This window comes from Vespa velutina, chromosome 9 (assembly GCF_912470025.1).
Source record: "Vespa velutina chromosome 9, iVesVel2.1, whole genome shotgun sequence".
NCBI classification, from domain to species: Eukaryota; Metazoa; Arthropoda; class Insecta; order Hymenoptera; family Vespidae; genus Vespa; species Vespa velutina.
In genome coordinates, this window is record NC_062196.1 from 4,953,487 (window position 1) to 4,981,146 (window position 27,660).

Consider the following 27,660-nt stretch of genomic DNA (forward strand, 5'->3'; position numbering starts at 1 on the left):
AATAAAGACAAAATAATAATTGCAATCTTTTTTCTTTTCTTTTTTTTTGGTTTTCTTTTTTTTTCTTTTTTTTTTGTGTTTTCTTGTAATCTTTAAAATTCTTGATTAAATGATTAAGATTAAATTAAACGTTAAAAAAAACGTGAAAGTGCAAAGCAAATAAAACGATAACAGTATTATTCACTCGACAATAATAGTAAGATCATTCGGTTAAGATACATTTCTATAATATTACTTAATTATATACAATTTATCTTATTAATATATCCTATATGAAGATATGAAAATATAATGATATCTATTCGATGATTATCATGCAAGAATATAATAATATTTCCTTGAACAAAAAAAAAAAACAAAATTCTCACAATTTTTCGTTCCTATTAACATAAACATTTTCCTACATTGTAATATAAACATTATTAATTGATCAATGGAGTATCATTATCTCATTATTATATATCATTCAATGAAAAATGTCATGGGTTTGATAAATTTGAAAATGACGAAGAGATCACGTTTTATTCATTTTTCTCATTTAAGAAAAAATAGAAAAAGGAAAAAAAATAAATAAATAAAAATGGGAGAAAAAAAAAAAAAAGAGAAATTAATGGCAGTAATTCTATCGAAAAGAATGATTGCGCCATAATTGATCAATTCAGATCTACCAATCCTAAGATAATTTGCTTTCACTTATACACACATGTATATTCATATATAAAAATAAAGGAATATCTTGTAATAACGAATCACAGAGGACCACCCGGACTTTGCTAATAATCGAATAAAATCATATCCCATATAACAAATACGTATATAGTGAAGCTCTTCGCGCGTATGAGCAAAAAAGGGAAGAGATAAAAAAACAAACAAAAAAAAAAAAAAAAGCAAAACCTCTCGTCCTCGTTCGAACCGACCGTTCCTTTTTTCATCTTCTTTTTTCTTTTTCTTTTTTTAGATTTCATAAAAATTGGGAATTGATTTGTTTTAAGTACTCGAAGGTATTCACGATATCACGATATACGGTGGTGGTGTTACGGTATACAAAAAAAAAAAAAAAAAGAAAGAAAGAAAAAAGAAAAAAAAAAGAAAGAAAAAAAAGAAAGAAAAAAAAAAGAGAAAAGAAAAAAAAAGAAAAGAAAAAACCATAAGGCTTGATGTGAATACAAAGGGAAGGGGGAGTGGAGGGGAAGGATGAAAATAATAAATTATTCTTAATATCTAATCATGCGTCGAGAAAGAGATAGAGAGAGAAAGAGAGGGGGGAGAGATTGATTGATTGACTGATAGATAGATAGATAGATAGAGATATTAATATCTGATCGATAAATGGATCATGATAAAGGTGATGAGGAATAATAATATAAGGATACCGAAGAACTGTTTTTTCTTTTTCTTTTAAAGATCAGTAACGGGTCCTGAAAGATTCATACAATTGTCATGTATAGTCGTTAGCTTAGAATCAGAACGATTCTTAATATCCTTTTGCCTTTTCGACGTGACATCCTCGTCGTTGTCTAGATCGATCTCCTCATCCTCTTCGGTCTCAGGTTCGTTCTCGAGTTTCGACGTTGCCGAGGATGACGACGACGACGACGACGACGACGACGAAGACGAAGATGGGGAAGCTTTTTTTGATGGACGACATCGTTTTCCCAAAGAAGCAACGCCGAACGAAGGACAGGTAGAACGACGATTGGCAGAAGAGGAGACGACACGTTCCTCTTCGTCGCCGTCGTCATTTATGGTGACCTTCGCCTTTTTTTGCAGATCGTCCATCAGCTTCTCCAGTCTGACAAATCACGTTTCGTTTCGTTTCATTTTCATTCGTTACGTTTTCGCACGTTCAAGTAGGACACCACCTCTAATCGACCCGATTAAGCGTCATCAAAGTTTTTAAAAGCGAACGAAAGAGGAGTGTTAATATAAAGCAGAGCCACGTACTAAAAAAAAAAGAAAAGAAAAAACGAAAAAAAAAACGGATAAAAAAAGAAATGAGAGAGAGATAAGGGGGGGGGGGAAGGGAGAGGGAGAGAAAAGAAGACAGGAGAAAAATGCTATTCTAAAGGTTTCCTCTTTTTCTCGAAATCATGCCGATCTATCTGTTTCGATCGTAGAAAAGTGCGAAGGTACGTGCGTAAGAACGTGCGTAAGAATTAGAAAGTCTAAAAAGAGTTGTGCGATTACTAAACAGCAAAGATATGTACTTACACACATACATACATACATACATACATACATACATAAATACATACATACATACATACATATATACATATATGCATACATATATACATATATACATACATACATACAGACATACGTACATACATACATAAATATATACATACATACATACATACATGGAGTTAGCGTAAGAAGACGTGTAAACGTAAATAAAGAAGGAAAAGAAACAGGAAGGGGAAAGAAAAAAGAGAAAGAAAGACATTATCAGCAGGAGTAAATGGCAAATAATAAAAGAGACTATACTCGAGCAACATTCCAAGCGTTCTATGAACGTTCATTTTTCCCGAGAGTACGCAAAGAGTATATATAGTATATATTAATATGTGTACTGTCTATTTATTATGTAAGCGATTGCGATCGTTAAAAAAAAAAAAAAAAAAAAAATGAGCTAAGTGAAGTAAAAAAGCTTCGTGAAATCGGTGAATGTATGTGTGATCGATGCGTAATCTCGGGGGAGTATAAAAAAAATAGGGGGAAATAAAAAAAAAAAAAAAAAAAGAAAAAAAAAAAGAAAAAAAGAAGAAGAAAAAAAAAGAAGTATAAAACTACGAAGAGCGCATGCACGACGAGTGTATGATAGAGACCTACGTGCTATTCGACATGTACATAGTAGTAGCCTCTAGCAAGCCCTTTGAAGCCCCCTTTTGCCCTCGGCGATACGCCGACGAGTGGTTTGCTTTTTTGTCGGGCCCCGCGCGTACGGAACCTAAATGTAGGCGGTGGTGTAGGTGGCGCGTGAAGGTGCTGTCAGGACTCTGGAGGTCAGGATTCCCGCTCCCGAACAAAGATCTTTCGGTACGAAGGAGCCACCGTCAACGACGGTGACCTCCGGTATGATCTCGACGAGGCGATCGCGAGGAGAACGACGAGGTTCCTCTTCTTCCTCGGATTTTGTCTCTGTCTCTTTCTTCGAATCATAAACGATTGGGGAGGACGAGATTGTGAATTGTTTCTCGAAGTCTTTATGACGAAGTGAGCATTCCTCTGCTACCGTTGCTCGCGTTATCTGATTGGATCCTCCTCCTCCTCCTCCTCCTCCTCCTATTCCTCCTCCTCCTCCTACTCCTACTCTTCCTCCTCCTGTTCCTCCGTTATCATCAATCATTCTCATCGCGGCAGCTCTTTTCCTGCGAGATCTCCTCGATGAAGATCTTCTTTGGCTGACGTTAACTCCAGCACCAATTCCAGCTCCAGCTCCAATTCCTCCTCCTCCTCCTCCTCCTCCTCCTCCTCCGCCAGCTCTCGTTCTCTCAGCCTCGTCGATTCTCTCGTTTCGCCGATTCTCTTTCACGGACTCTAAATGTTCTACCCCGTCGATGGCAGCCTCCTCAGTTGGAACCGAAAACATAGCCGATAATTGTCTCTCGGCTATGACGGCGGCCATTTTGTCGTCTCCTTTCCCCTCGTCAATAGACTCGGTTAAGCCGAATTTTCGCAAGCTGCCCTCCTCCTCCTCTTTATTATCCCGGACGAGAAGAAGGGCCAACTCCGATGATCGAGAACGGAGATCGGAGACGACGGACGTGCTGGGAATCGAGGAGGAGATGGCGGGAACGAGGTTGCAGGTCTCGGTAAGAGCGGTACGCACGGGGGTGCTCGTTATACGGGGCGTTTCGAAAATTACAGGCGTGACAGATCTTGATACCGCGTTTACGCACTTTGTCCCGTGCTTTGTCCCATCGGCCAGGTTCCGAGTAGCCAGTGCCTCCTGTAGTTCCCGTCGCAAGGCCAAAGTTTCCTCCTCGAAAGCTGCTATCTCTCGACCCTCGTTGCTATCCCGGAATAGAATTTCTCTTTATTACCGTACCGGCCTATCGCTTCTTATCGCAAACTACTATTATTTTTTAACGTTCGATATCACCGAACAAGGAGTGTCCGATGGACAACGAATGTCATTTTCCTAGTTAAAAGTATTCGTCGATAATTCAATTTATTAATTATTAAATTAACGTATTTATCGGCAAACCACCATGCTATTACGATCATAAGACGTGTACGGATATTGACAAGGGAAGATAACACTACTCTGGACAATTTTTTTTTTTCCTTTTTTTATCACAAATACGACATATACCTTTTTCGCGACTTATACATGTAAAATAATGTTGTATATAGCAAGCGACGAATATGGTCGCTTTAGCCGTTATGAGCGAGAGAGAAAAAGAGAGAAAAAGAGAAAGAAAGAGAGAAGAATACTATATGAAATTCTTTAGAAACCTCTTTCCTCCCTCAACCCTCTTACCACAAAGGAAGCATCTTTTCATACGTTAAAAGGTAACTCAAAGCCACTCACTTTACGCTCGACTTCAGTGCAGTTACTTCTTTCTCCAACTTAGACACTCGTCGTTCGGTTTCCTCCTTCTCCTTTATGAGCTTCGACACTTGGCCCTGAAATGAGAAAAATGATATTTATACTTTTATCATAAAATAGGGAATATAAACGATGGCATTAAAAAAAAGAAAAAAAAAAAGAAAAAAAAAAAAAAAGATAACATAAACTACAACCAAATAATTTTTATAATCTTTGTGATATCTAAAGAAGAACATAATAAAGATGCGTCATTTGAACGTTCATAATTTATTTGAAAGATAATAAAACGCGATCCTTAAGTTTTACGCATATGAATATAAACATTTTATTCGATCGCAACCACCATCGTTCATAGTTAACTGAACTACATTTACATCTACGACAATGGAACGTTCCCGGAGGTTCAATTACGAGATTGCCAATAGGCAGGCGGCATGGCGGTGGCCGCCATCGCTTCGGTTGATGAGGCTAATGGATGGTTGAAACCTGAGAAGACAGGGCAAAGAGGGAAAAGAGGACGAGGGAGACCGGCTCTGACAGCCGTTAAGTGCCCCATCCTCCACCTTTCTCCACTCCTCAAACGCGTCGTTCTGCAGGCACCTCCCTTCTGTCTTTCTCTCTCTCTCTCTCACTCTCTCTCTCTCTCTTTCTCTTTTTTTCTCTTTCTCTAACATTCGTTCGCTCACTCTCTCATCCCTTCTCTCTCCCCCATGTGAAACCTAATCACTTTTACCACGTCACGGATATTTCGTATTATGTCTACATTAGGTTCTCCGATATCAACTGCCAGTCAGTTAGAACGTCAATATCTCCCTTTGGTCAGAAATAAGATCATTCTTATAACGCTAGTCTAATCTGTGAACGTTGTTAATTTCGTTTCCGCGCGCTCGTTTCTTTTTTGTTTTACTATATTTTATTTTATTTTATTTTATTTTATTTTATTTTATTTTATTTTATTTTATTTTATTTTATTTTATGTATGCATTCTCAAAGGGATCCTCTCTCTTCTTCATCTCTAATCATCTTGCTTGTTAAAAATTCAATCAATTTTCGTCTACGTGTTATACCAAGATGATGACTTTGATCAAGTATTTAACAAGAAAAGAAGTAAATAAACGAGGGTCAAAATAAACTGTCTCTTTTGTATAAGAAAATGACGAAAAGTGATAAGGCTTTCACGCTCCAAACTTAGAAAAATACGGATATAATCAGCTGATAGGAATTCGCATATACGTGATAATCGAAGGGAAAGGATCGAGAAAGAAAATGAACAAAGGATGTTGGAATCACCTGGCTATCCTAATCAAACAGAACAGTATCAACACATGAATAGTATATCTACGACCGTAATATGACCGACCGTGAAAGTTCGGGTGACTAAACTTCCAAAAGATCGAATCGTATCTTAAATATATATATATATAGAATAGTTCGACATGATGATAAATTATTTGTTGTCGATCTTGATATTTTTAAACTTTCAATCGTTTTATAAAATTTAATTCTCATTATGAATTGTTTTCTTTCAAATTAAAAAATATTTTTTAAAATCATAATATAAAATAAAAACAATAGATATACATACCTTTAATATATCTATTTCTGTTAATCTTTGATTATGTTTCTCCTCCATCATAGATTGTACTTTTATCACTAATCCTTCCTCGCACATTTTATTCGCTTCCCTGATCTCACGAATAAGATCTGTAGTTATAAAAAAAATAAAAAAAAAGAAAAAAAAAACAGGAATAAAAAATAAAAAAAGACAAAGAAAAAGAAACTAGTAATTTTCCTTTCTATATAATTGATATAAAATCAAAGAAAACAATAAAAACTTTTACCTGACAACATTCCTGGTTGATAATCAGAACTATGTTTATATTCTGAAAATTTTAATTTCATTGTCTCTAATTCGAATTTAGCCTCACTAAGTTCTTTGAAAAGTTGACCATTGCTTTTTTTCAATTCTGCCATCTAAAAAAAAAAAAGAAAAAGAAAAAAAAAGAAAAAAAAAGAAAAGAAAAAAAAAAAGAATCAATGAGTATATACAATGAGTATTTATGTAAATTTCTGACATTACATAGAAAATAATTCATTCAAATATATCATAAAATTATATACCAAAATATCTTAATCTTAATCAATATCGTATTAATATATACAATCAATTGAATCTAACCTGTTCAATGAGAGATAAAACTAATTTGTTACTCCGACCAATAGTTGTAATAGAGCTACTACTATCAACACTATCTGAATCATCATCCTGACTATGTACAGGAGGTTCTGTAGGTCCTAAACCTGGATCTGAATATCTCCTATGTTCTGAACTTATCTCATCTTCATTAATTCCATTACTTTTATTAGCTACTGGTGGTAAACTAGCATAATCTCCATTCTGATAAGACGACAATACCGTAGAACTAGTTTTATTCTCTTGCAGACTAGTATATCCATTTGGAATAACTGGAGGTTTGGGATAAAACTTTTGCTTCAGTCTACCATGAACATTATGTACACCATAAGGCATTGGTTGATATAATCTATACATAGTTGGAAGTGATACAGGTTCCATCGTATATGTCATTGGCATTGGCGAATAACCACAAACACTAGGATCTGACATTGCTGCGAATAAACGTTGTCCATTATGATTCGGTATATGAGATTGAATTCCTGGTTGCCATAAAACTTGTGGATATTCCATGTTCGACATTGTGTTATTACTTTGCTCATATTGCCCATCATTCACCCAATTACCAAACATATTATTCTTTTTACTTGTACGTTTTTTACTTTTCCTGCAATAATATGATTAACCTTCATCTTTGTCATTGTTTCTATGCATCATATTCGAAATCTATTTTTCTATTTTTTTTTTCCAACATAACCAATCATGCAAGTATAAATGCAAGTATATAAAACTAAATTCGTTAATAACTAAATTAGAATTTAAAGAAACTCGTGATTTACCTGTTCTCCATTTTAATTTCCAGTATAAATCTTATGAAAATTAAGTTGCGCAAAAACCTCGTGACACAGAGAATAACGAAAAGAAAACCACCTAATGAACGTAAAAGTTCAAAACTTGATGATTTCAATCATATATGGCACAAAGTTATTAAAGTACCAGATACTGTCACGATGCAATAATGATATCAGTTTTTTCGTCTCGTGTCATTATTGTCATTGAGGAGATTCGTTGTTTAGAAAACATCATTCAGATAATTTACGCGGTAATCCTCTTCACTGCATGCATTCATATCATATAAACACCCTGAAAAAATGACTCCTTTTATTACGATAAATAATGCAGAATATCGTAATAATCGTAACAACTTAATCCTTTGTAGAAAATATTTCTCAGAATTCGTATGGATTTATACACTAATATATAAAATAATCGAATACGAGAATATAATTTAAACCTTAGGGAGGCTAAACTGATACAAGAATGTTAAGTTTTCAATTACGCAGGAATGTCTTATAGGTGCGCTGGTGTCGCCGATGTTAGTGCCTCCTATCGGTTAATTCATTATATCAACTAAACGTTGTAACAAAATTGTAGATAATGTATATACTGTTTCTGTATTATTCCGTAGGTAAAACAGTATTTATTTACATTAACCTCAATTTACTCGGTTTATCTTGTAAAAACGTGCTGTATGTTTATCCTATAACAAAAATATTATTTTATTTTAAAGATAAATATGGGGAAAAAAGATAAAAATAAGAAAAAGTTAAGTGGCACGGCAAAAACGGCAATTAAAACGGAAAAAAAATTAAATGCTAAACAGAAGAAAGAATTAGCAGCTCTTGGAGAGGTTAAATTTGCACCTAAACGTCTTATAAAAATGAATTGAGATATTAGAACTTTTATATATTGTTGCTTATAATTTGATATTAAATAAATTATTTTTAAACTTTAGGAGGATATAGAAAAAGTTATTGCCGATATTGAACGGGAAGAAGCTCGTAGACAACGTGTTGTAGAAGTTGTAGTTGAACCACCATCTCGTAGGGTTAATTTTTCTTTGATAGCTCATCCTTTTAAAGATGAACTTATTATGTTTGGTGGAGAATTCCATGATGGTCAAAAAGTATTATTATATTATCTTTGTACAAGTTAATTATATTCACACTAAAATTTCTATTAATGGAATATTTCCATTTTAACACAGACCACTGTATATGGTGACATGTTTACTTATAATTTAAATAAAAAAGAATGGACAGTGATAAAAGCACCAGGTGCTCCACCACCTCGATGCGGTCATCAAGCAATAGTTACTTCTACAAATAAAGGGGAAATGTGGATCTTTGGTGGGGAATTTTCTAGTCCATCAGAATTACAATTCTATCATTACAAAGATTTGTGGGTTTATAGAATGGGAGAGAAAAAATGGGAAAAAATAACGTATGTTGTGAATATGAAAAATGAAATATATTGAAACTTTCTTGACATAATTTATATCATATGAAACATTTGTTTAAGATCTCCTGGAGGTCCCTCAGCCAGAAGTGGTCATAGAATGATTCACATGAAAAAGAAATTAATAGTATTTGGAGGTTTTTATGATAATCTTAGAGATTGTAAATATTATAATGATATTTACATGTTTAATTTGGAAACATATACATGGCATAAAATTGAATGTGCTGGTAATTCAACAAATTAATAGAATTCCTTTATTATGAAACAATATTTTATATAAAAACTATTTTTATATGAAATTGTTCAGGAAATCCGCCAGCACCACGTTCTGGATGTATAATGTTACCTACGTCTGAAAAACTACTTGTTTATGGTGGCTATAGTAAAGAAAAAGTTAAAGCAGGAGTTGATAAGGGACAAATTCATACAGACATGTTCTTGTTATCTCCAGATAGTAAGAATATTTATATACATATATATATATTAAGCATTTTTTAATTTTATTCATTACAAAATATATGAATTTTCTTAGAGAATGATCAGACCGGTCTTAAATGGAAATGGATATTAACGAAACAGGCGGGTCTCAAATGTTCTCCTCGCTGTGGTATGACTGGTATTTTAATACAACCACATATAGCATATGCATTTGGTGGAGTTTTTGATAATATAGATGATGAAGAGGAATTACAGGGAACATTCTATAATGATTTGTTATCATTAGACTTAGAAAAATTCCAATGGCATGAAGGTAAACATAAATGATCTATCATATTATAATATAGATGTAATCATTTCAAAATAATATACATCATTTTAAATATAGTTACATTGACTGGTAAAAGAGAACCACCAGGGCAACGTAAAAAAGAAAAGACACAAAAGGAAAACCATGTAGATGAATGTAATTTACATGGAGATAACGAAAATAATGATATTTGTGATAATTCATTAACAGATACAACTAATTCTAATAAACTCGTACAAACTCCCGTTACTTATATCGACGAAAATGAAATATTTACAGTGAGTCTTCCTGGTTATTTTTGTTTCTTACATGTGCCTTAATTAATACAAAATATAATGTGATTTTACTTGTTCTATTATATCAGTTAACAGTTAGTTCAAGTGGTCCATGTAACACACAGACAAATAGTATGGAAAAAATGGAAAATATATTCTTTCCTTCACCAAGAATAAATCCTGGACTTGTTGTAAAAAATAATATTTTGTATTTGTATGGTGGTATGCTGGAAGTTGGCGATAAACAATATACTTTCAATGACTTTTATAGTTTAGGTATGAAAGGTGTACATATTTTAAAGATATGATAAAATAACTCAATTAATATTAATAATATTAATAATATAAAATTATAGATTGTCGTAAAATGGATGAATGGAAAACAATAATACATGATGATTTATCTTCACAAGAATGGCATAACACAAGTAGTTCTGATTCAGAAGAAGAAGACGAAGACGATGATGACACGAGTAATAATTCCTCTAGTAATGAGCAATAATTTATTTTATCATACAAACATTATTTATTAAATTATTATAATTAATTCATTTTACTGGTTTAATACATTTTTTGAAATATAAATAATTTAATTGTTTACGAATAGGTATATGGTTGTTGTGATATTAATGATTATCTTAAAGCTCTTCATCATTTCTACTTTTCTAATGATTTATATCAACAATGAGTACAGTTGTAATTCTTGAACGATTTTGATGGATAAGAACATATTTTAAAGATAAAGGTTCAAACAAAGATACGGCTTTCTCGAACTTTTAAAAAAGTTTTATTTTCTCTGAAAAAAAAAATCGTATCAAAAAATGGTATTTTTTCGACAATGGTTTATGCATAAAAATAAAGCTTCTAGTAAAAAAGAAGCTACTATCTTCCTTACATTTTTTTTTTTAATATAAGATTTTCTGATCCATTTCAAACGCAAGGAAACGCGTTTCCACATTAAATGAACTTTGGACAAATGATTTTATGATAAAAATAAACAAATATGTCATTCAGTCATTCATGCTAATGGCTCTTAAGAATGATATATAATTTTGGAATAATTTCATAATACTTTATAAATAATTATTTATTAAATTAATTATTAATAAAAATATATTTTATTAATAAAAAATCTCATAGTATTCTACTAATAATAATAGATATAGAAATATTATATATCGTAATATATAAAATTTTATAACATCATATGTTATTATTCAAATTAAATATATGATCTTATTAGAATCCCAAATATTATATATTAATTAAATTTAATAAAAAAGTAACATAAACAATGTATAAAATTTAACTCAACAAATAATATTCTGAAAAAATAATATGTAAATTAGTGTATACCAATAGTATACTGATATAATATGACAATAACAAATTTCTTTTTCTTTCACAGAAAGGTTAGTATATCATAAAAGAAAATTATATTTTTTTATATATAATGAAAATTATATATTTTTGTATATTATCAGAATTGATTATAAAAAATATAATTTATAATTTTAATGATTATTCATTTCATTTGAGATTAATAGTAATTTATATATATATATATATATATATATATATAAATTCATATTTATTCACATGTTCATTAATAACAATTACATATTATTAAATGAATATTTATCAAAATATAACATAACTAATTAATGATTCAATTAATACTTTATATAGTACGAACTATATAAATGCAACCCATTAGAAGCTAACCCATTACTTCGAACTTATTATGTGATCTATAAAGGCCCTCCAATGTGTATTAATAAAAAAATATACCTTTCCATATAACCAAGGAATTATTGTAAAATATATAAATTTTTTCATCAGAAATATAATTATAATCGAGAGCGAAGTAATTCGATTTTCTTACTTGCATGATTTTGTAAATTAATCAATTTCATTGCAAGACTCATATTACCCTGAATTTTTACTTTACCTTGAAAGAATGCTTTCTGGGGATTTAATTTTCCTGAGATAAAATCAATTACATCATTATCATTGAGAGTAAATATAATATCAGGTTTGGTTTTACCATTAAATTCCACTGATCCCTTGCCTGTTTTAGCATTTATTACCCAATATCCTTCTGCACCTCCAGGTCCATTTATAATTTTAACTCCATAAATTCCACGAGCTTTTTCTATCAACCCCTCTGTATCTTCTTTCATTGCAACTTCAAATAATTTAAAAAATGGACTAGCTTTGAAAATATTTGGATCAACACTGCCAGTTTTGTTCTGAGTAACACCACCGGAAGATGCTGAAGTTTGGGTAATGGCTTTTGTTGCGGGAATAGTCGAATTTTTAGGAAAACCTAATTTATATAAAGCAACTATGACAGCACCACCTAAACCTATGTTATGTTGTAATGCTAATTTTGCTCCTGGCACTTGTCGTTTTCCAGCTTGTCCTCGGAGTTGCCAACAAAGTTCTGCACATTGTGCAATACCTGTAGCACCTAAAGGATGTCCTTTTGAGATCAAACCACCGCTAGGATTTATGACATACTTTCCACCATATGTATTATTTCCAGAATCCACAAGTTGTCCTCCTTGACCTGGAGGACAAAGTCCTAAAGCTTCATAAGTGATCAGTTCATTGGTTGAAAAGCAATCATGCAACTCTATTACATCTACATCTATTGGTCTATACTTAGTTAATGTGAAAACTTTTTCCGCAGCATTTTTTGTCATATCATATCTGTAGAAAAATATTAAATAGAAATATATGATTGATTTTTCTTACATTAGATATAAGACTAATAGAAAAATAGTTATATCTTTTACCCAATAAGTTTAATGCAACTGCGCTCTGAGAATGTAGATGGCAAATCTGTAGACATTTCCATTCCTACAATTTCTACTGCTTGTGATTCCAAGCCATGTTTATGAACAAAATCTTCATTGGCTAAAATAGCAGCTGCTGCACCATCAGAAGTTGGACAACATTGAAGTTTTGTAAGAGGTCCAAATACATTTGGGGAGTTCATTATTTGTTCTAAAGTATACTTTTCTTGAAACTGAGAATATGGATTGTTTACAGAATGTAAATGATTTTTATAAGCAATTTTTGCAAAATGTTCAGGTTTTGTTCCATATTTCTTCATGTGTTCAATACCAGCATTACCAAACATTTGTGCAGTAATTGGTCGTTCATTTATTCCTGTTGATAATTATTCCAAATTATATATCATAAATTCATATATAAATGTACATGGTATAAATATAATATCACATAAACTAACCAGAAACATCAGCCATTAGTTCTACATGTTTGTCCATTGGATTTGTACGATCTAAAAATTTGCTTGTCAATGAACCTCGGTCCATTTTTTCAAAACCGAGAGCTAAAGCACAATTGGCATTTCCACTTTCAATTATTTGTTTAGCCAGAATTAATGCAGTTGATCCAGTTGAACAATTGTTATTTACATTATAAACAGGACAACCGCTCAATCCTACTTCATATATAACTCTTTGACCACAAGTTGAATCTCCATATACATATCCAACGCAAGCGGCTTTTATATCGCTATATGGAACATTTGCATCTTTCAAAGCATTATTTAACGCTTCTTTTCCCAATTCTGGATAATCCAGTCCATCTTGCTTTCCGGGTTTTTCAAATTTGGTCATCCCAACACCAATTACATATACTTTTTCTTTTAAACTCATCTTCATTAATTTGACAAACTCTACTGAGGATTAATCAAATTACAATATTTATTTATCCTTTCTTTCCTCTATATATATATATATATATATATATATATATATATATATATATATATATATATATATATATATAATTTATATCAAAGCGCTTATTATTGTGAATCAAATATAAGAACAAATAATAGAAACATACCTATGCTAAAGAATAGAGATGATATAGAATAAAGATGATACAGAATAAAGATTGAATAACACGTAATAAAAAAGAAGTTGACCTTTAATCAGATGTAGAATTTCTAACTATATTTTTAATACCTCACAGATGACGAAGCAGATTCGACATCATTTACTATTAAATATTTTTAATCTAAATATTCTATCACGTAGTGTATACAACCCAAATGTTTTTGTCAAACAAATGATGATTGGTTTAAAAGGAAATATAATAACGAATCATTGATCAGTTATAGAAGAATGTTACTATATAAATAATCAATTGATATTACCAACATGTAAACCAATTGAAACATTAAAATCTTTATATTTAAAAAATAAAAGAACAATAAAAAAATTTATATAAGAGATTAAATAATTTCAATAAAATAAAATTCTAATTTATAAAATCCTATAATCCGACAAAATATATCTATTGTTAATTCCCTTATCAGCGTCATATTTACAAAAAGCGCCACGATTTGAATCGAATATAACGCGTTATTAAACAATTCTATGATTAAAGTTCGTTTTATCGATTAACATGTAAAAAAAATTCTTATATAGATCTTGGTGCAAAAAGTACATAGAAAACGACTAAATCATAGGACACAATATTTATAAATTTGTTCCATTTTATTAATGTTTTACGTGCATTTTTGTGTAACGTCATAACTTTAACTTTAACCTTAATATCATATGTATGTACATTTTTACGAATTTAAAGTTTCAAACTTCGGTAATTTTTAATCTTTGTGTGTACGTTTATTATTAAAAAAAAAAAAAAAGAAAAAAAAACACGCTTCCAGTGAAATATTCAATATCCAGGAGTAATTGTACCGATCGTTGACGTATGTTGGCAAAGCCTGCTACGCATGTCTTGGAAAGATCCTTTCGTAGAGGAAGGGAGAAGGTATTGAAAGATAGATAGATAGATAGATAGAGATAGAGAGAAGGAGAGAAAGAGTGAGAGAGAAGAAAGAGTGGTGGTAGCGATGATGGCGGGTGGTAAGAAGATCAGATTCGTTCGGAGACGTAAGAGGGACGTAAAAGTATAGGGGGTGCGGACCAGTCAGTGCGCGGCGGGGTGCGCTTCTCGATGCAGGTCATGATTTTGCTCCAGGTGAACGTGCAACGAAATATCCAGAATCCATTCGACAACATCAACGAGACTCGTGAATATACTTAAGAACGTTGTGTTCGCAGTGCATGGGTGTTAATATATTATATTTTTATTTTCGCTTTAAGTTTATTATTTTTTACGATATATATATATATATATATATATATATATATATATATATGTATATATATACATATATGTATATATATATATATATATACGTGTATATATATATACACACATGCATGAAAGAATCGCACGTTACCCTGTCCCTTTAATATATTTAATATTTACTATATATGGGAAAAAAATAATAGACGAAGGGATTAGGAGCCAAGGGGTGAGGAAGTAAAGAAATCGTTCGGCATGTACATACGTATGTACACGAGAAATATAAGGAAAAATATTACAAAAAAAGAGCAAATAAAGGAAGAGAATTTTTTTAATTAAGTCAGCATTTTTATTAACGCAATATGCTTTTGTATTGAGAAATGAAAAAATTTACTTTGGCATTAGTGTTACTTTTTCACAGATTCGCGTATTTTTGCAATATCTTTGCCGACGATCTACCCTGAACACGCCTGTACAACCGAAGCCAAGTAAATTCTTACAGTGGAAGAGAAGAAAATTAAATATGATGTTGCTTCACGACTATGTTTTCTGGCGAAAAACAAAATTTTTCTGTCAGCAAGAAAAACCGGTTAATGGTGGCCCAACCATCGATTGCCCCGTTATACTGTACCCGTACGTAGCAGCATGGCTCCACAATACAGGTAGCGACAATTTACATTTTTTAAGAAAATTGTTTATTTTTTCTTCGATATATATATACATGCGTATCTCAAATTAACAATCTCTAGTAACAACGGATAGTTATTATTCTATTTTATAGGGACTTAATATACGTTTTGCGCAATAATAACTTATGTTATTGATACAAAAGACCTGTTATGTTTTTAAAGCATCTATCTTAATTCGTAGAAGAACCTTGAAGGATATCTAATTTTTATTACAAAGTATGCGTAAAACAGAAACTCTATACATAAATATATACATATATAAGTTACACGCTTCGAACTCTGCAACAGTTGAGAGTAAGCTTGTTGCGTCAGCCTGTTGATTATATGTACTTGAATTCGCATTAATATTTTCACGAATTTGAAGCTTATTTTTACACACATTTCTCGTGCTGAAATAATCAGAACGTTTCGAAGTGGCAAATTGAAGATTTATATCGTTAATTAGATATTACGATGTTATATAACGTAAATAAGCGTCAAAATGTTATTTAGTTTTAGCTAGAATAGCCATAACAGGATCAAGTCAATCAAGAATATAAAAATTCCGATAGATTCTTGGATGTTTTAATAGTAACAAGTTCATTGATAACATATATTGATAACATTATTTTGGAGGGATCTCAATTTTTGCCGATTGTAATTTTATCTTCCTTTGCCTGCAAGGAGTACGCTTCAAGCTGTTTAAAATCAATAGCAAGGTTAAAGGCCTCTGCACACCGAAAGTAGTATAACTGATCTGTTCTTTCAATCCCTTATCGTTGTCGCATATAAATGATTTATATAAAATATTAGGAATATTAAATGTATCGTATATACGACTGTTTTCCTTATTATCTCGAATTTATTCCATTTCATACGTATGATCATGTTTATTCTATCGCATTCGTTGTGTATGGACCTTTCGCTTTAAGAGGCTCACACATACTGCAATTTTTTCCGTTTGGCGGAAATAGATATAACGTTTCGTTACGTTCATTTCCTTATTATAAATCATTATTTTTGATAGATTAAACCAATTCAGCACGCTAGAAACATGGAGTAGCATTTTCTCTCAATGGAGTGACCGGTTATAATTAGAGTAGAATTTTAGTAGGTCACTTCGATTAAGTGGATGTTCGAATAATACAATGTATTTATTATTTAATGCAAAAAGAAATGTTAGAAAATTGACTCGATTAATTGGATTATCTCATTGGGGATTAATAGTTATCTTCCTCAATAATATCATTTTCATGATGAATGAATACATTTAAATAGCTTACTTACGTTGATCTGTGCCAATTCGAGTAAAAGATTTAATCTATTAGATACATTATAAAATTTCAGAGGCAGATCTCACTAACCAATTCACCGATAATTTTTTTTTTATTTTTATCATCGATCATTGAATCGAGTTAAGCTTCGAATTTCGTTTGCAACTTAACGACAAGGCTTCAAGCCTTAAGTGATCAGTTGCTCCCTCCATACTCGTATCCCACTTACCCTCGAGTGGAACAGCAGAGGACGTATTGAGTTCGAGTATGAAAGGGAACAGCAAGAAAAGAGGGGGTAACGAGCTGGAGACCAACTCGAGCCCGCTGACCACTTGTCCAAGATAGCTGCCGATCGATCAGGCTATCTCATTATTGTGAAATCTCCTTACCGTTGATGTGTACATACATTTATACATATACAAACCAATTGTTCTTAATTAAACGTTAATTGATTTTCGGTTTTTGACATTTTAGAATAATACTTCAAAAAATCGAACAGAACGATGTTTAATATCTATTGTATTACATATCTGAGCTCAAAGAGATTCTTCTTAGAGTTTTTCTAAGGAACTTCTTAGAATTTTTTTTAAAGTTGTCATGTCTTATTTATTTTTTCTTTTTCCTTGTAATAATATAAAAATATATAATTTCAAATATGGTGGATTTAATGATCGTGATTTTATGAGATAAATGGCTACAGCATGAGGTCCCGTATGCGGTTACCATTTGTCCATTGTTCATTGAATTTTCCATTTTTCAAATTATACTTTTTTATGTTTAAATTATAATTACATTTACTAATTAAATTACCTTTTAATCTTAACGCGATTATATACGACAATTTTCATTTATATCAATTATTAGAACGAAAATGATTACATCGATCTGATCGAGTTTGCTAATAATTTCCGATTGGATGATTGAATTTATAAATTATACGACATCTTTAACTGATAGGGAGTGATAATGAGAATGAAAATATTTTAGAAAAAATCGTTGGAAGATAGACAAGTGTACGGATTATTTTTATTGAAAAAAAAAAAAAAAAAAAAATAAATAAATAATTGCAGGTTATCAACCTTCAGCATTCATCGTATTCTCATGGAAAATGTCATGATAACACGTGAGTTCAGTGCTTGCAGAACGAGGATTACCATCTTCGATTTGTATTATCTACCGATGATGTATTTCCGAAGACGGATTCATCCAGGATTTTCTCTATTCGATCTTGTGGATGAACGAATCTGGTTAATTCGTTCATCTAATACAAACGAAAACTACTGGGCCGTACATTCGCGTCAACTAATGTTTGTTGGAGTGTCAACGTATGAACCTGAATTTTGAGGAATTCGGTAATCGTTCCATATATGTTAAAGCAATTTGTGCGTTGTTACTGGAATTTGGTACTTTTTCTGAAATGTATCATAAAAATTTCATCAAGATTTTGTCGATATCGTTAATCTCGTACCATTCTTCCCCTATGCTTCCATTATTTAATACCAATTGCTTTAAGATGATACGAAAGTTACTGATTTCTATATTTCCTAATTAAGATATTTATTTTTCAACATATATTACAATGATTTATATTCACGCAAATTATTTTTCATTTAGAATCATTTCCATATTCCGAGCTTTCTGAAACGAGAGACTCTCGGCGATATTTATTTGCAAGATAATAAATTGCCTTTCGAAACTTCTCACGTAATTTTAATTCATTTCTTCTTGATATTACAAACTTTATTTTTCTTGTCATTATCTTCTGTTGCTGTTTTAGATGCAAAGGTATTTATGCTTTGAAGATTATAAAATGTTATCACAATAAAAAAAGAAAAATAAGATCTTTTTACTGCTGACAGACATCAACAAAACAAAATATCATTCCCCATTGTTATGAAATAATAACTATAGAAATTATACGAGTTACTTTCGTTGCTGGTGTCAAACGGAATGGCCGCCACTGTGAATTTTCAATCGATATCGTTGAGTTAAACGAATCCTAAATATACATACATATTAGAGCTTTCGCATAGAACAACTAAAAGACAATCATTTCGATTAGAAGTTTATTATACATTTGTCTCGTCATACCTAGATCAAATTTGATTATATATCAAATTGATTATATATTTAATATGATTTTAATTTTATTAATATTTACTTTTTTCGTCTTTTTACAGAACAATTTGACGATCGGTGATGAAGATCTACCTGAAGAGGCTTTCACGTTGCTGTCGGTGCTTCTAGTTGGTTCGCCAAATTTCATATTTGATTAAAATTAATTTTATATAAATGAGATATATCGTATATACGTTGCGCAATAATTTATCAATCAACAAAATTCCCTTCCGCATTCGTCATTTTCAATCCTACCTATCGTTTTCTCATATTTACTCTTATATATATCATATATATATCTGTACCTTGGAAAACGTTTTCAATTCAGACTAATCCTTTTCCGATAAATAATCCAGTTTTGCCCTACTTTTAAGTCTTATCATAGCTGTCAGAACGAAGGAAGGATTGTTTTTTTTTACGACAATATGTGGTACATATACACACTTACACAAAACAAATTCTGATTCTACAATTCTATATTATGATTAGACGAACCACCTCGTTATGACATTTTATGTATATATGATGTTCTATTTGAATCTCTCTATTGCGCATCGTAAGTAAGAGCAAGAAAGATAGGTATATTCAGATCTATTATTAAACAGGCTAAAAGAAGATGTTTATATAAAACACGAACACTTTTTACAGTATATCGTTATTTAGAAATTCATCGAATTTCTATTAATTTTACAGATATTTATCTAATAGTTACTAACGGAGAAACAGCATACGATTGAATATTATTAAACGAAAGTATATAAAAAGTCCGAGAAATATTCATTCATCGATTTTTTATTTGAATTTTTCAGGATTCCTGCTCCTGATACTTGTATTTTTATCAGTCGCTGGCAATGTCCTAGTTTGTGTAGCAATTTACACTGACCGGGGGTTGCGAAGAATAGGAAACCTATTTCTAGCATCCCTCGCGATTGCTGACCTCTTCGTCGGTTGCTTGGTGATGACATTTGCCGGCGTAAATGACCTCCTTGGATACTGGGTCTTCGGCACGCAATTCTGCGATACTTGGATAGCTTTCGACGTTATGTGTAGCACTGCCTCTATATTGAATTTATGCGCCATATCTCTTGATCGTTACATCCACATAAAGGATCCGCTTAGGTAAATTCAACTCGACTTTATGAAGATAATATTTTTTTTTCTTTTTCTTTTTTCACTTCAAATGTAAATTCTAATACATTATATATATGTTAATATTATCGTTGTCAGATACGGTCGCTGGGTAACAAGAAGAATTGCAACTGCCGGGATCGCTGTTGTGTGGCTATTGGCAGGTCTCATTTCTTTCGTGCCGATCAGCCTGGGTCTTCATAGAGCAGATCAGTTCCTGGTTTATGATGATGGGAAAGAGGTAACGATAGTGCAAGACTTCACATGCGACCAAAATAAATTTTGACTATTGGGACATCGATTATCTCTGAAAATATACAATACTCATGACAGAAGGATACGGGTTAAGCATCTGGAACGGATATGTAAGGATCTCTATAGAGATCGCGTGGTAGAACAATAGGAGTAGGCATACTTACAAATCATTGATCAACACTACAAGAATCTCATTCAGCCTTCTTTCGAATTCGGGCATCCGAGTAAGTGATAATCATAATGTCAGTACTCTCTCTCTCTCTCTCTCTGTTAATTATGAAGCGCAGCCTCAGTTATCGCATTGAATTTAGTTATGTGCAACGCAAATAATATGCAATATTGTATATTCACGCCTATAAGAGCGCGCATGCGCAAAAATGTTTCCGAGCGCCGCAGATCGAGTGATTCTCTCAGCTATATATATATATAAATATATATATATACTAACTAATGCGCATATTTAATAACCACACGAGAGTGGTATACATACGTAATGAGAGAAACCAAAAACGAATTGATTGTAAAATGAATAGAAAAAGAATAAATAATAATGTCAATTATGGTTATACACTTTATGAAAAATATATGTAAATCCAGCTGGCATAGCTTTACGTAAGAAATGGCCTTAAGGCATGCCCTTTGCCTTGGTATACGCTTTGAACGCACAAAAAATGCTTTATAATATGCTGTACAATAATCAAATGTGTCCGATTACATTGAAACTAACGAACATTTATCTGATATTTTCTGTCGTGATAACAACGATCATTGAATTATCCTGATTAATTGATACACCCGTTATAAAAAGAGTTGCTTACAATATTTTTCATTCTTTTTCACAGGAACATCCAACTTGCGCCCTGGACCTTACTCCTACCTACGCAGTGGTATCATCTTGTATCTCTTTTTACGTTCCTTGCATGGTAATGCTTGGAATCTATTGCAGGTGAGCATCGATAAATGATTAAATGTATCCATATATTTTCAGCGCTAAGAAAGCGTAATAAAAGTCTTTATAGTCAAAGTAGCAAAGTAGAACGTCTAGCTAACTGGTTCAATAGCGATGATACTGTATATTGTTAAACTACTACTCTCTTATGTAATATCAATAATTACTAATTTTCTTTTTCGTTATTAGACTCTATTGCTACGCGCAGAAACATGTGAAAAGTATTCGCGCCGTCACGAAGATACCGGAAGTATCTGTAGGAAAGAGCTTCCGTACAAAGAGTCGTTACAAGCCACCAAAACCTCAAATGAAGTCAAAGCCGACTAGTCCGTATCATGTGTCCGATCATAAGGCAGCAATCACCGTAGGCGTCATCATGGGCGTCTTTCTTATATGCTGGGTTCCATTCTTCTGCGTTAACATTGTTGCAGCCTATTGTAAAACCTGCATATCAGTGCAAGCATTCCAAGTATGACCGTATTTTCAGATATTAATGATAAATTAAAAAAAAAAAAAAGAAAAAAAGAAAAAAGAAAAGAAAAAAATACACGTCAAATCGTAAATAAGAAATCATTTCGAACGATTTTGATCTGGAAACGAATATTTGAATTTTATTCGAATATTGCATGACATTTTTTGTATGTATGTATATATGTGTTTTTTCTTTCTTTCTTTCTTTCTTTTTTGCACTTCGCATGATTTTAAATAGAAATTTTACGTCAGGTACTCACATGGCTTGGCTATAGCAACTCGGCCTTCAACCCGATTATCTACAGTATCTTCAATACAGAATTCAGAGAAGCATTTAAAAGGATCCTAACGAAGGGTGTGCGCTCCCGAGGAAATCAACCTTCTACTAGTGAATGTGGTGAATTTCGATCTATAGTGATACAGAAACATAATGGCTCTATGATCGAGTGTAACATCAGTCCGAGATCGAGCGCGGACAGTTCTCACGTTGGGGTTATAGCTCAGGTACATCGAGATACTATAGCCAGTGCAATATAAAAGAAAAATATTGCTTGCAAAAAGACTCTTTGCAAAAGTTTTATGTTCCTATGGCCTCGTAAATACATGTATATCTATAATGAGTATTCAGTTATTTTCCAAAGGACCATCGGTGTTGAGAGAAGCGTTTGTCATTAAGCTCATTCGTGCAACGTGACGATCATCGGAATTGTCTCATTGCTCTTTACGATTACTGTAATTCTGGTGCTTTTTTTTTTTTTTTAACTAACTCCGTCTACGTCGGGCCTTGGAAAAAAAAATATATAAAAAAGAAAAGTAATAAAAGAATTGATATATGTATGTAAATGCAATTTTTCTTGGTCGGAGTATGGATCTATACGGATGAAGAAATTTTGTCAAAAAGGATCTCATATCAAGTATTAGTTGCTAATCATAGTTACTGTACGTACTGTATGCTTATTCTTGGGACTGTAATTATAGCGCTAGTGCTTAACTAATCCGAAAATGTATAATTAGATTAGTAGATAGAAGTTGTATGAGTGAGATAAGGAGATATAAAGTTTAAATTATATTAGATTCTTAGAGAGATTTAAATAAATTCAGTGCGTAGAGACACCGGACTATGTACAAACCGAAAGTAATTAAAATAAATAGTTAGTATGTTTTGTTCTTCCGAAAAAGATCTTGTACCTTGTGCTCTTTGCCCATATTATAAATTTATTAAAATAGATTTATTAGATTCCATTTTTAAATGGTTATTAAAATCATCACAAGAATTCTTTCGTATGCGAAATTATCGTCTGCGTTTGTCCGCTTTAATTTTTTTCTTGCATGATTGTAGACTAAGGTTGGTCGAGCAGAATGCCCGCCTTTTGACCGCTACCTTGATGCCCTTCAATGAATCTCAATGATTATAGATACGATATCTTGCCCCATTTCCTACACGTATAAAATTGCACAAAACATTCAGTTATTCGCAGTGCGTAATACGGTGTGATTGTGAAAAGACAGGTCTACGTAAATTTTCATTCTATCCTTTTGAGGTAAGATCTAACAGTGATTGGGGGAACTCTAGATCGTTGATTTCCTTTAAATTTTTCCGATCATAAAAATTTTTAACTTCACACGCATTGTTACAAATTCATTCATTCAAACAAATGAATAAATGAAAAAACGTTTTTATTTTTTTATTTATCAATCGCACTACATATGTATATATGTAAAGTATATTCATAATATTTTAATACAGACATAATACAGATTATTTTTGTCATTCGTTCGAAATCATTACTCTTATCAAAAGTTTATATTTTTTATGATATTACGAATGTATCGAAAAGGGTAAAATTGTCTAAACAATATGATCATCAATACTGAAAAAATCAAATTAACAAAAACGTACTTGCTTCTTGTTTATTTATTTATTATATATTTTATTTATACATTACATTAAGTAAATGAACTTGATAAATGCAGATGCATCCACATCCGTTGATAGTAATTTTACTTCTATTCGTCGTGACGGAAAGAAGCAATTGTGACGATAAAGCAGAATGGTATTTCGGTTTACGTTCTGCCTTGAAAAATTGTCCTTCGATGCCATGGAACAATCTCAGTCAGGATGATTTTTTTGATGTCTTTCGTCAATGTATACAACAACGGGCTCTCAACTTTTTGGATTCCCTTCTTGTCGACGATATCATACCGGTTATCGATGGAATCGATTTAATTAGATTTCAAGATAATTCGACGTCTTTACCAGATGAAATGGCTAAGTACGTCCTTGATTATCGAAACTAAACCATGAGACATAGAATGTTGAATTGTAAATAATGTTTCAACGAGTACACAAATGTTATTATCTTTCGTCAAATTCATATTCTCTCTTTCAGAAAGGAAAGTATGTACAATGAGACAGAAGATACTTCAAATTGGACAGGAATAGTTCTAAATCGATTGACCGGCATTCTACGCACGCACGTTTTAAAGATCGATGTTGATCACATAGTTAACACTATATCTTCGCCCATGAATGAAACTGAAATAGATAGATCTGATAGTAATAATACCGTTCAAGGTAATAAATGATATTATCTTTTAGAAAAATTTTAGAAAAGCTTCTTAATTGGATTATCTTTCACAATGGATTATCTATTTGCTGATATATTTTTTTTTTCTTCTTTTATTTTATTATCAGGACGGAGGCGCCGCCATCGACGACGTCATAATGTAATGCCTCTGATGATGATGGGTCTATTGTTGATGGGTTCAATACTTGTACCAATGGGTTTTCAGTTCCTTGCCGTTCTTGGCGGTAAAGCTTTACTTCTTGCTAAGATGGCTTTGTTATTGTCAAGTATACAAGGACTCAAGAAGATAGCAACCAACGGTGTGAATTATGGCTTATATCATGCACCTGTATCTGAAGCTTGGCATGAAAGAAGTCATCAAGAAACGCCAACACATTTTGATTTACCCTATCCGATACACGCTCAGACACACGCTTGAAATTCGTATTTACGATCAACAATACGTGTCGACTTCAATGAATTTTTTCATCGTAACATACACTCGGTCGTATTTTTCATATAGATATATATATATATATATATATATATATATATATATATCAGTTAATACGTTTTGATAGGTAGGTATCTATTTACGAGCAACAAGTAGACAATTTCTAAGTTGTTAACGTTTCTTGTTATTTTATTTATGTTGAACATCTCTTATGTCGATATTGATTCTTTCTTAGTAATCAATAATACTTCTTATTATTGTTACTTTTATCTTCACAGTAGTCTCTTTTATCTAATATTGTTCCAATAAGAAAACATATGTATGTACTTTGTCAGTCATTAGATAAGATACATATAAAGTTATCTTCCGTTGTATTCTATATCTTTTAATATTATTGGTTCTTAAAGGAAGTTAATGTTGTTATTGGTAGAGAATATGTTAGATAATAATATAGAAAATTTTCTACGTTAAGATACAGTATCAAAGCATTCATTGAAATTAATTATATGCCGCGTCGATACTGCATCCAAATTAAATTTCATCGATCAAATGTATTTAATTTCATCTATTAATATCAATTAATTGTTTAGCAATAGATTTGTTTTTTTGTGAATTTTATCTCGAATTGTTTAATTCCTACAAAGAATATCGTTTTCTAATTTCTTCTTGAGTTCTCTACTTCTCCTGGCAAAGTTGGTAAGTAATAATTCATAGTAATTCATTATTATTATTATTATCTTACGTCGTCTTAATCTTGAGAATGTGATCAGAAAATAAAACACTCCAAATATTGGAAAATTTTAATGACAGCATATATTACTAAGTTACATCAGCTATTGAAAATCATTTAACAATACAAAACCTTACATAAACTCAATATTTATATTTGCAATAGTGTTTACGCAATAATATTACGTCTTCGTAAACATACGCATTTCGTGATTACGTGCACCTTGTAAAACTGATTGCATTACACATGCGTACAGTTTCCATTATACGTTTCATATACATACGCAAAAATTATCATATCCTTTCCATGTATATATATATATATATATATATATATATATATATATATATATATATACATATATATACATATATACACATACATATATATATATACACATACACATAATTTGTTTGCACATTCGATGTAAAACATTGATAGTGAAATTACTAATATATCCGAATATAACATATATTTATTAACACTAGAGCGAAATTCTTAACCTGGCAACATGTATTTAATACGTATATGCACAGTAGGAAGCTTGCGCATGAAATATTGGTCAGTTTCTTTCATATCTCTCTTACAATGTTGCATAATTACAACATCGAGAGAAGCATTCTACAAAAGGAGCCTCTCATCAAATTTCGAATACGAGACTAGTGAAGAAGATTTTGCGATCATCTCTGTTATTATCTATCATTCCTAAAAAGTACAATGCTCGGAAATTACGAAAAAATAATAATTTTAAATATTTTACGTCTCGAAAAAATTTTATTTTTTCTCGAACAACTATAGAGATTTGAATAACTTCATCTTTATTAAATAGCTGGTATGAAAGTTAGTTATATATTATAATTGATATCAATCAGACTGTATTATCACGTGTATAACAATGCTTAAGGCAATGATCAAAATTAAATTGATCCTAGACGAATTATTGAGGAAAAACAAAAATGATCGCAACGAAAATGCACTTTGCATAAGCCGATCAATCCGTTGGACGCACACGGTCCATTATTCTAAAATATCTATTTAGTGTGTAATTTGTAACAAAATGTGGGACTTCGCAGATATAATTCGCTTTTTTCTATGGACCCTATATTCTCGGGTCTTTCTCATTTCTTTTCTTTTTTTTTGTTCTCTTTTTGCATTTGCTTTTGTTTGTTTGTTTGTTTGTTTGTTTTTTTTAATTTTCTTTTTTCTTTCACGACGCATACAATCCATTAAAGTACATTTGCGAAAGACATGTGTTAGAACCACGATTTCTTATTCCTAAGTGCAAGTACGGCGCAAGAAAATGTACAATTATTATATAATATACATATTCAAGGCTTGATGAAACTGGTACGAATTTTCAAGCGCACCTTGCCGGAGAAAAAAAAAATTCCATTTTGCACTAAGTTATTAATTATAAGGAACATAGAGTACACAAGTCTAACAATAAGAATCCAAATAGTATTTATTATATTCAGTGAATATGTATAATCATCACATTACACACGACAATCGTTTTCAACGTATACGTTGATATATTTGCTTATCGTGAATGTGCGTTATTTTATCACTGAATTATATATAGGTACAATAGATTCTCGATCACCCGTGTCGTTCGGCGATACTTTAATCATTTTAAGACGATTTGAATATATAAAAAGAAAAATTATTTTTTTGCAATTTACATATCTTAATTCTTTCATATTCCAACACGACATTGTTTTTTTTATTCCATCCACAGCTCAAGATTTAGAATCTAGAATTAACATTTGGATTCGGATAATCGATGGTCTATCGTATATATTGTTGCCATTTTTAATTCGGTCCTGCTTAGCCTTCCTACTTTTATATATCGTCAATTAATATTTCTTTTATTTTTTGTTTTTTTCTTTTTTAT

General features: G+C 31.6%; 4 protein-coding genes across 16 annotated transcripts; 2 read left to right on the forward strand and 2 right to left on the reverse strand.

The window, feature by feature from the left end:
* Window positions 1–1,653: 1,653 nt before the first annotated feature.
* LOC124951788 lies at window positions 1,654–8,226 on the reverse strand. 4 transcript variants are annotated; one of them, XM_047500687.1, is made up of 8 exons: window positions 8,032–8,226; window positions 7,532–7,835; window positions 6,738–7,359; window positions 6,400–6,532; window positions 6,144–6,262; window positions 4,541–4,635; window positions 2,836–4,019; window positions 1,805–1,943 (listed from the first exon to the last, which is right to left on the reverse strand). In XM_047500687.1, exons 2-7 carry the CDS (start codon window positions 7,540–7,542, stop codon window positions 2,954–2,956), a joined length of 2,046 nt encoding a protein of 681 aa, XP_047356643.1. In that variant the 5' UTR covers window positions 7,543–7,835; window positions 8,032–8,226; the 3' UTR covers window positions 1,805–1,943; window positions 2,836–2,953. The 4 variants fall into 4 exon arrangements, with proteins under 4 accessions (XP_047356641.1, XP_047356643.1, XP_047356642.1 ...); XM_047500686.1 differs by having other exon boundaries at window positions 7,987–8,048; XM_047500685.1 differs by lacking the exons at window positions 1,805–1,943; window positions 8,032–8,226 and adding an exon at window positions 1,654–1,792 and having other exon boundaries at window positions 7,532–8,019.
* On the forward strand, window positions 8,159–10,622 carry LOC124951790 (kelch domain-containing protein 4). Its single transcript, XM_047500688.1, has 9 exons — window positions 8,159–8,382; window positions 8,488–8,658; window positions 8,740–8,975; window positions 9,054–9,220; window positions 9,301–9,447; window positions 9,526–9,744; window positions 9,820–10,019; window positions 10,106–10,292; window positions 10,373–10,622. Exons 1-9 carry the CDS (start codon window positions 8,269–8,271, stop codon window positions 10,516–10,518), a joined length of 1,587 nt encoding a protein of 528 aa, XP_047356644.1. The 5' UTR covers window positions 8,159–8,268; the 3' UTR covers window positions 10,519–10,622.
* A 1,191-nt stretch (window positions 10,623–11,813) lies between these two features.
* LOC124951758 (sterol carrier protein 2) lies at window positions 11,814–14,103 on the reverse strand. 2 transcript variants are annotated; one of them, XM_047500610.1, is made up of 4 exons: window positions 13,899–14,103; window positions 13,276–13,725; window positions 12,818–13,193; window positions 11,814–12,731 (listed from the first exon to the last, which is right to left on the reverse strand). In XM_047500610.1, exons 2-4 carry the CDS (start codon window positions 13,709–13,711, stop codon window positions 11,867–11,869), a joined length of 1,677 nt encoding a protein of 558 aa, XP_047356566.1. In that variant the 5' UTR covers window positions 13,712–13,725; window positions 13,899–14,103; the 3' UTR covers window positions 11,814–11,866. The 2 variants fall into 2 exon arrangements, with proteins under 2 accessions (XP_047356566.1, XP_047356565.1); XM_047500609.1 differs by having other exon boundaries at window positions 13,276–13,728.
* A 730-nt stretch (window positions 14,104–14,833) lies between these two features.
* LOC124951757 (D(1)-like dopamine receptor) lies at window positions 14,834–25,109 on the forward strand. Of its 9 annotated transcripts, none has more exons than XM_047500598.1 (10): window positions 14,834–15,093; window positions 15,359–19,344; window positions 20,022–20,331; window positions 20,440–20,581; window positions 21,438–21,541; window positions 21,734–22,013; window positions 22,268–22,519; window positions 23,990–24,288; window positions 24,406–24,590; window positions 24,711–25,109. In XM_047500598.1, the coding sequence occupies exons 2-10, from the start codon at window positions 19,230–19,232 to the stop codon at window positions 25,019–25,021; spliced, it is 1,998 nt and encodes a 665-aa protein (XP_047356554.1). In that variant the 5' UTR covers window positions 14,834–15,093; window positions 15,359–19,229; the 3' UTR covers window positions 25,022–25,109. The 9 variants fall into 9 exon arrangements, with proteins under 9 accessions (XP_047356554.1, XP_047356559.1, XP_047356558.1 ...); XM_047500603.1 differs by having other exon boundaries at window positions 15,558–19,344; XM_047500602.1 differs by having other exon boundaries at window positions 15,574–19,344.
* Window positions 25,110–27,660: the final 2,551 nt, after the last annotated feature.

What these genes read in the sequence shown, in the direction of transcription:
- LOC124951788 (XM_047500685.1), bottom strand. An exon ending in TTTTATCTCTCATTGAACAG is followed by an intron (nt 6,533 to 6,737) that starts GTTAGATTCAAT and finishes TTTTTTTTTTAG; the next exon opens with ATGGCAGAATTGAAAAAAAG. An exon ending in GCACTGAAGTCGAGCGTAAA is followed by an intron (nt 4,020 to 4,540) that starts GTGAGTGGCTTT and finishes ATTCCGGGATAG; the next exon opens with CAACGAGGGTCGAGAGATAG.
- LOC124951790 (XM_047500688.1), top strand. Translation starts at nt 8,269, where the DNA reads ATGGGGAAAAAAGATAAAAATAAGAAAAAGTTAAGTGGCACGGCAAAA. An exon ending in AAAAAATGGGAAAAAATAAC is followed by an intron (nt 8,976 to 9,053) that starts GTATGTTGTGAA and finishes CATTTGTTTAAG; the next exon opens with ATCTCCTGGAGGTCCCTCAG. An exon ending in AAAATTCCAATGGCATGAAG is followed by an intron (nt 9,745 to 9,819) that starts GTAAACATAAAT and finishes TTTTAAATATAG; the next exon opens with TTACATTGACTGGTAAAAGA.
- LOC124951758 (XM_047500610.1), bottom strand. Translation starts at nt 13,711, where the DNA reads ATGAAGATGAGTTTAAAAGAAAAAGTATATGTAATTGGTGTTGGGATG. An exon ending in ACTAATGGCTGATGTTTCTG is followed by an intron (nt 13,194 to 13,275) that starts GTTAGTTTATGT and finishes AATTATCAACAG; the next exon opens with GAATAAATGAACGACCAATT. An exon ending in AGTTGCATTAAACTTATTGG is followed by an intron (nt 12,732 to 12,817) that starts GTAAAAGATATA and finishes ATTTTTCTACAG; the next exon opens with ATATGATATGACAAAAAATG.
- LOC124951757 (XM_047500598.1), top strand. Translation starts at nt 19,230, where the DNA reads ATGATTTTAATTTTATTAATATTTACTTTTTTCGTCTTTTTACAGAAC. An exon ending in GCTGTCGGTGCTTCTAGTTG is followed by an intron (nt 19,345 to 20,021) that starts GTTCGCCAAATT and finishes TGAATTTTTCAG; the next exon opens with GATTCCTGCTCCTGATACTT. An exon ending in TTACCAGATGAAATGGCTAA is followed by an intron (nt 24,289 to 24,405) that starts GTACGTCCTTGA and finishes TCTCTCTTTCAG; the next exon opens with AAAGGAAAGTATGTACAATG.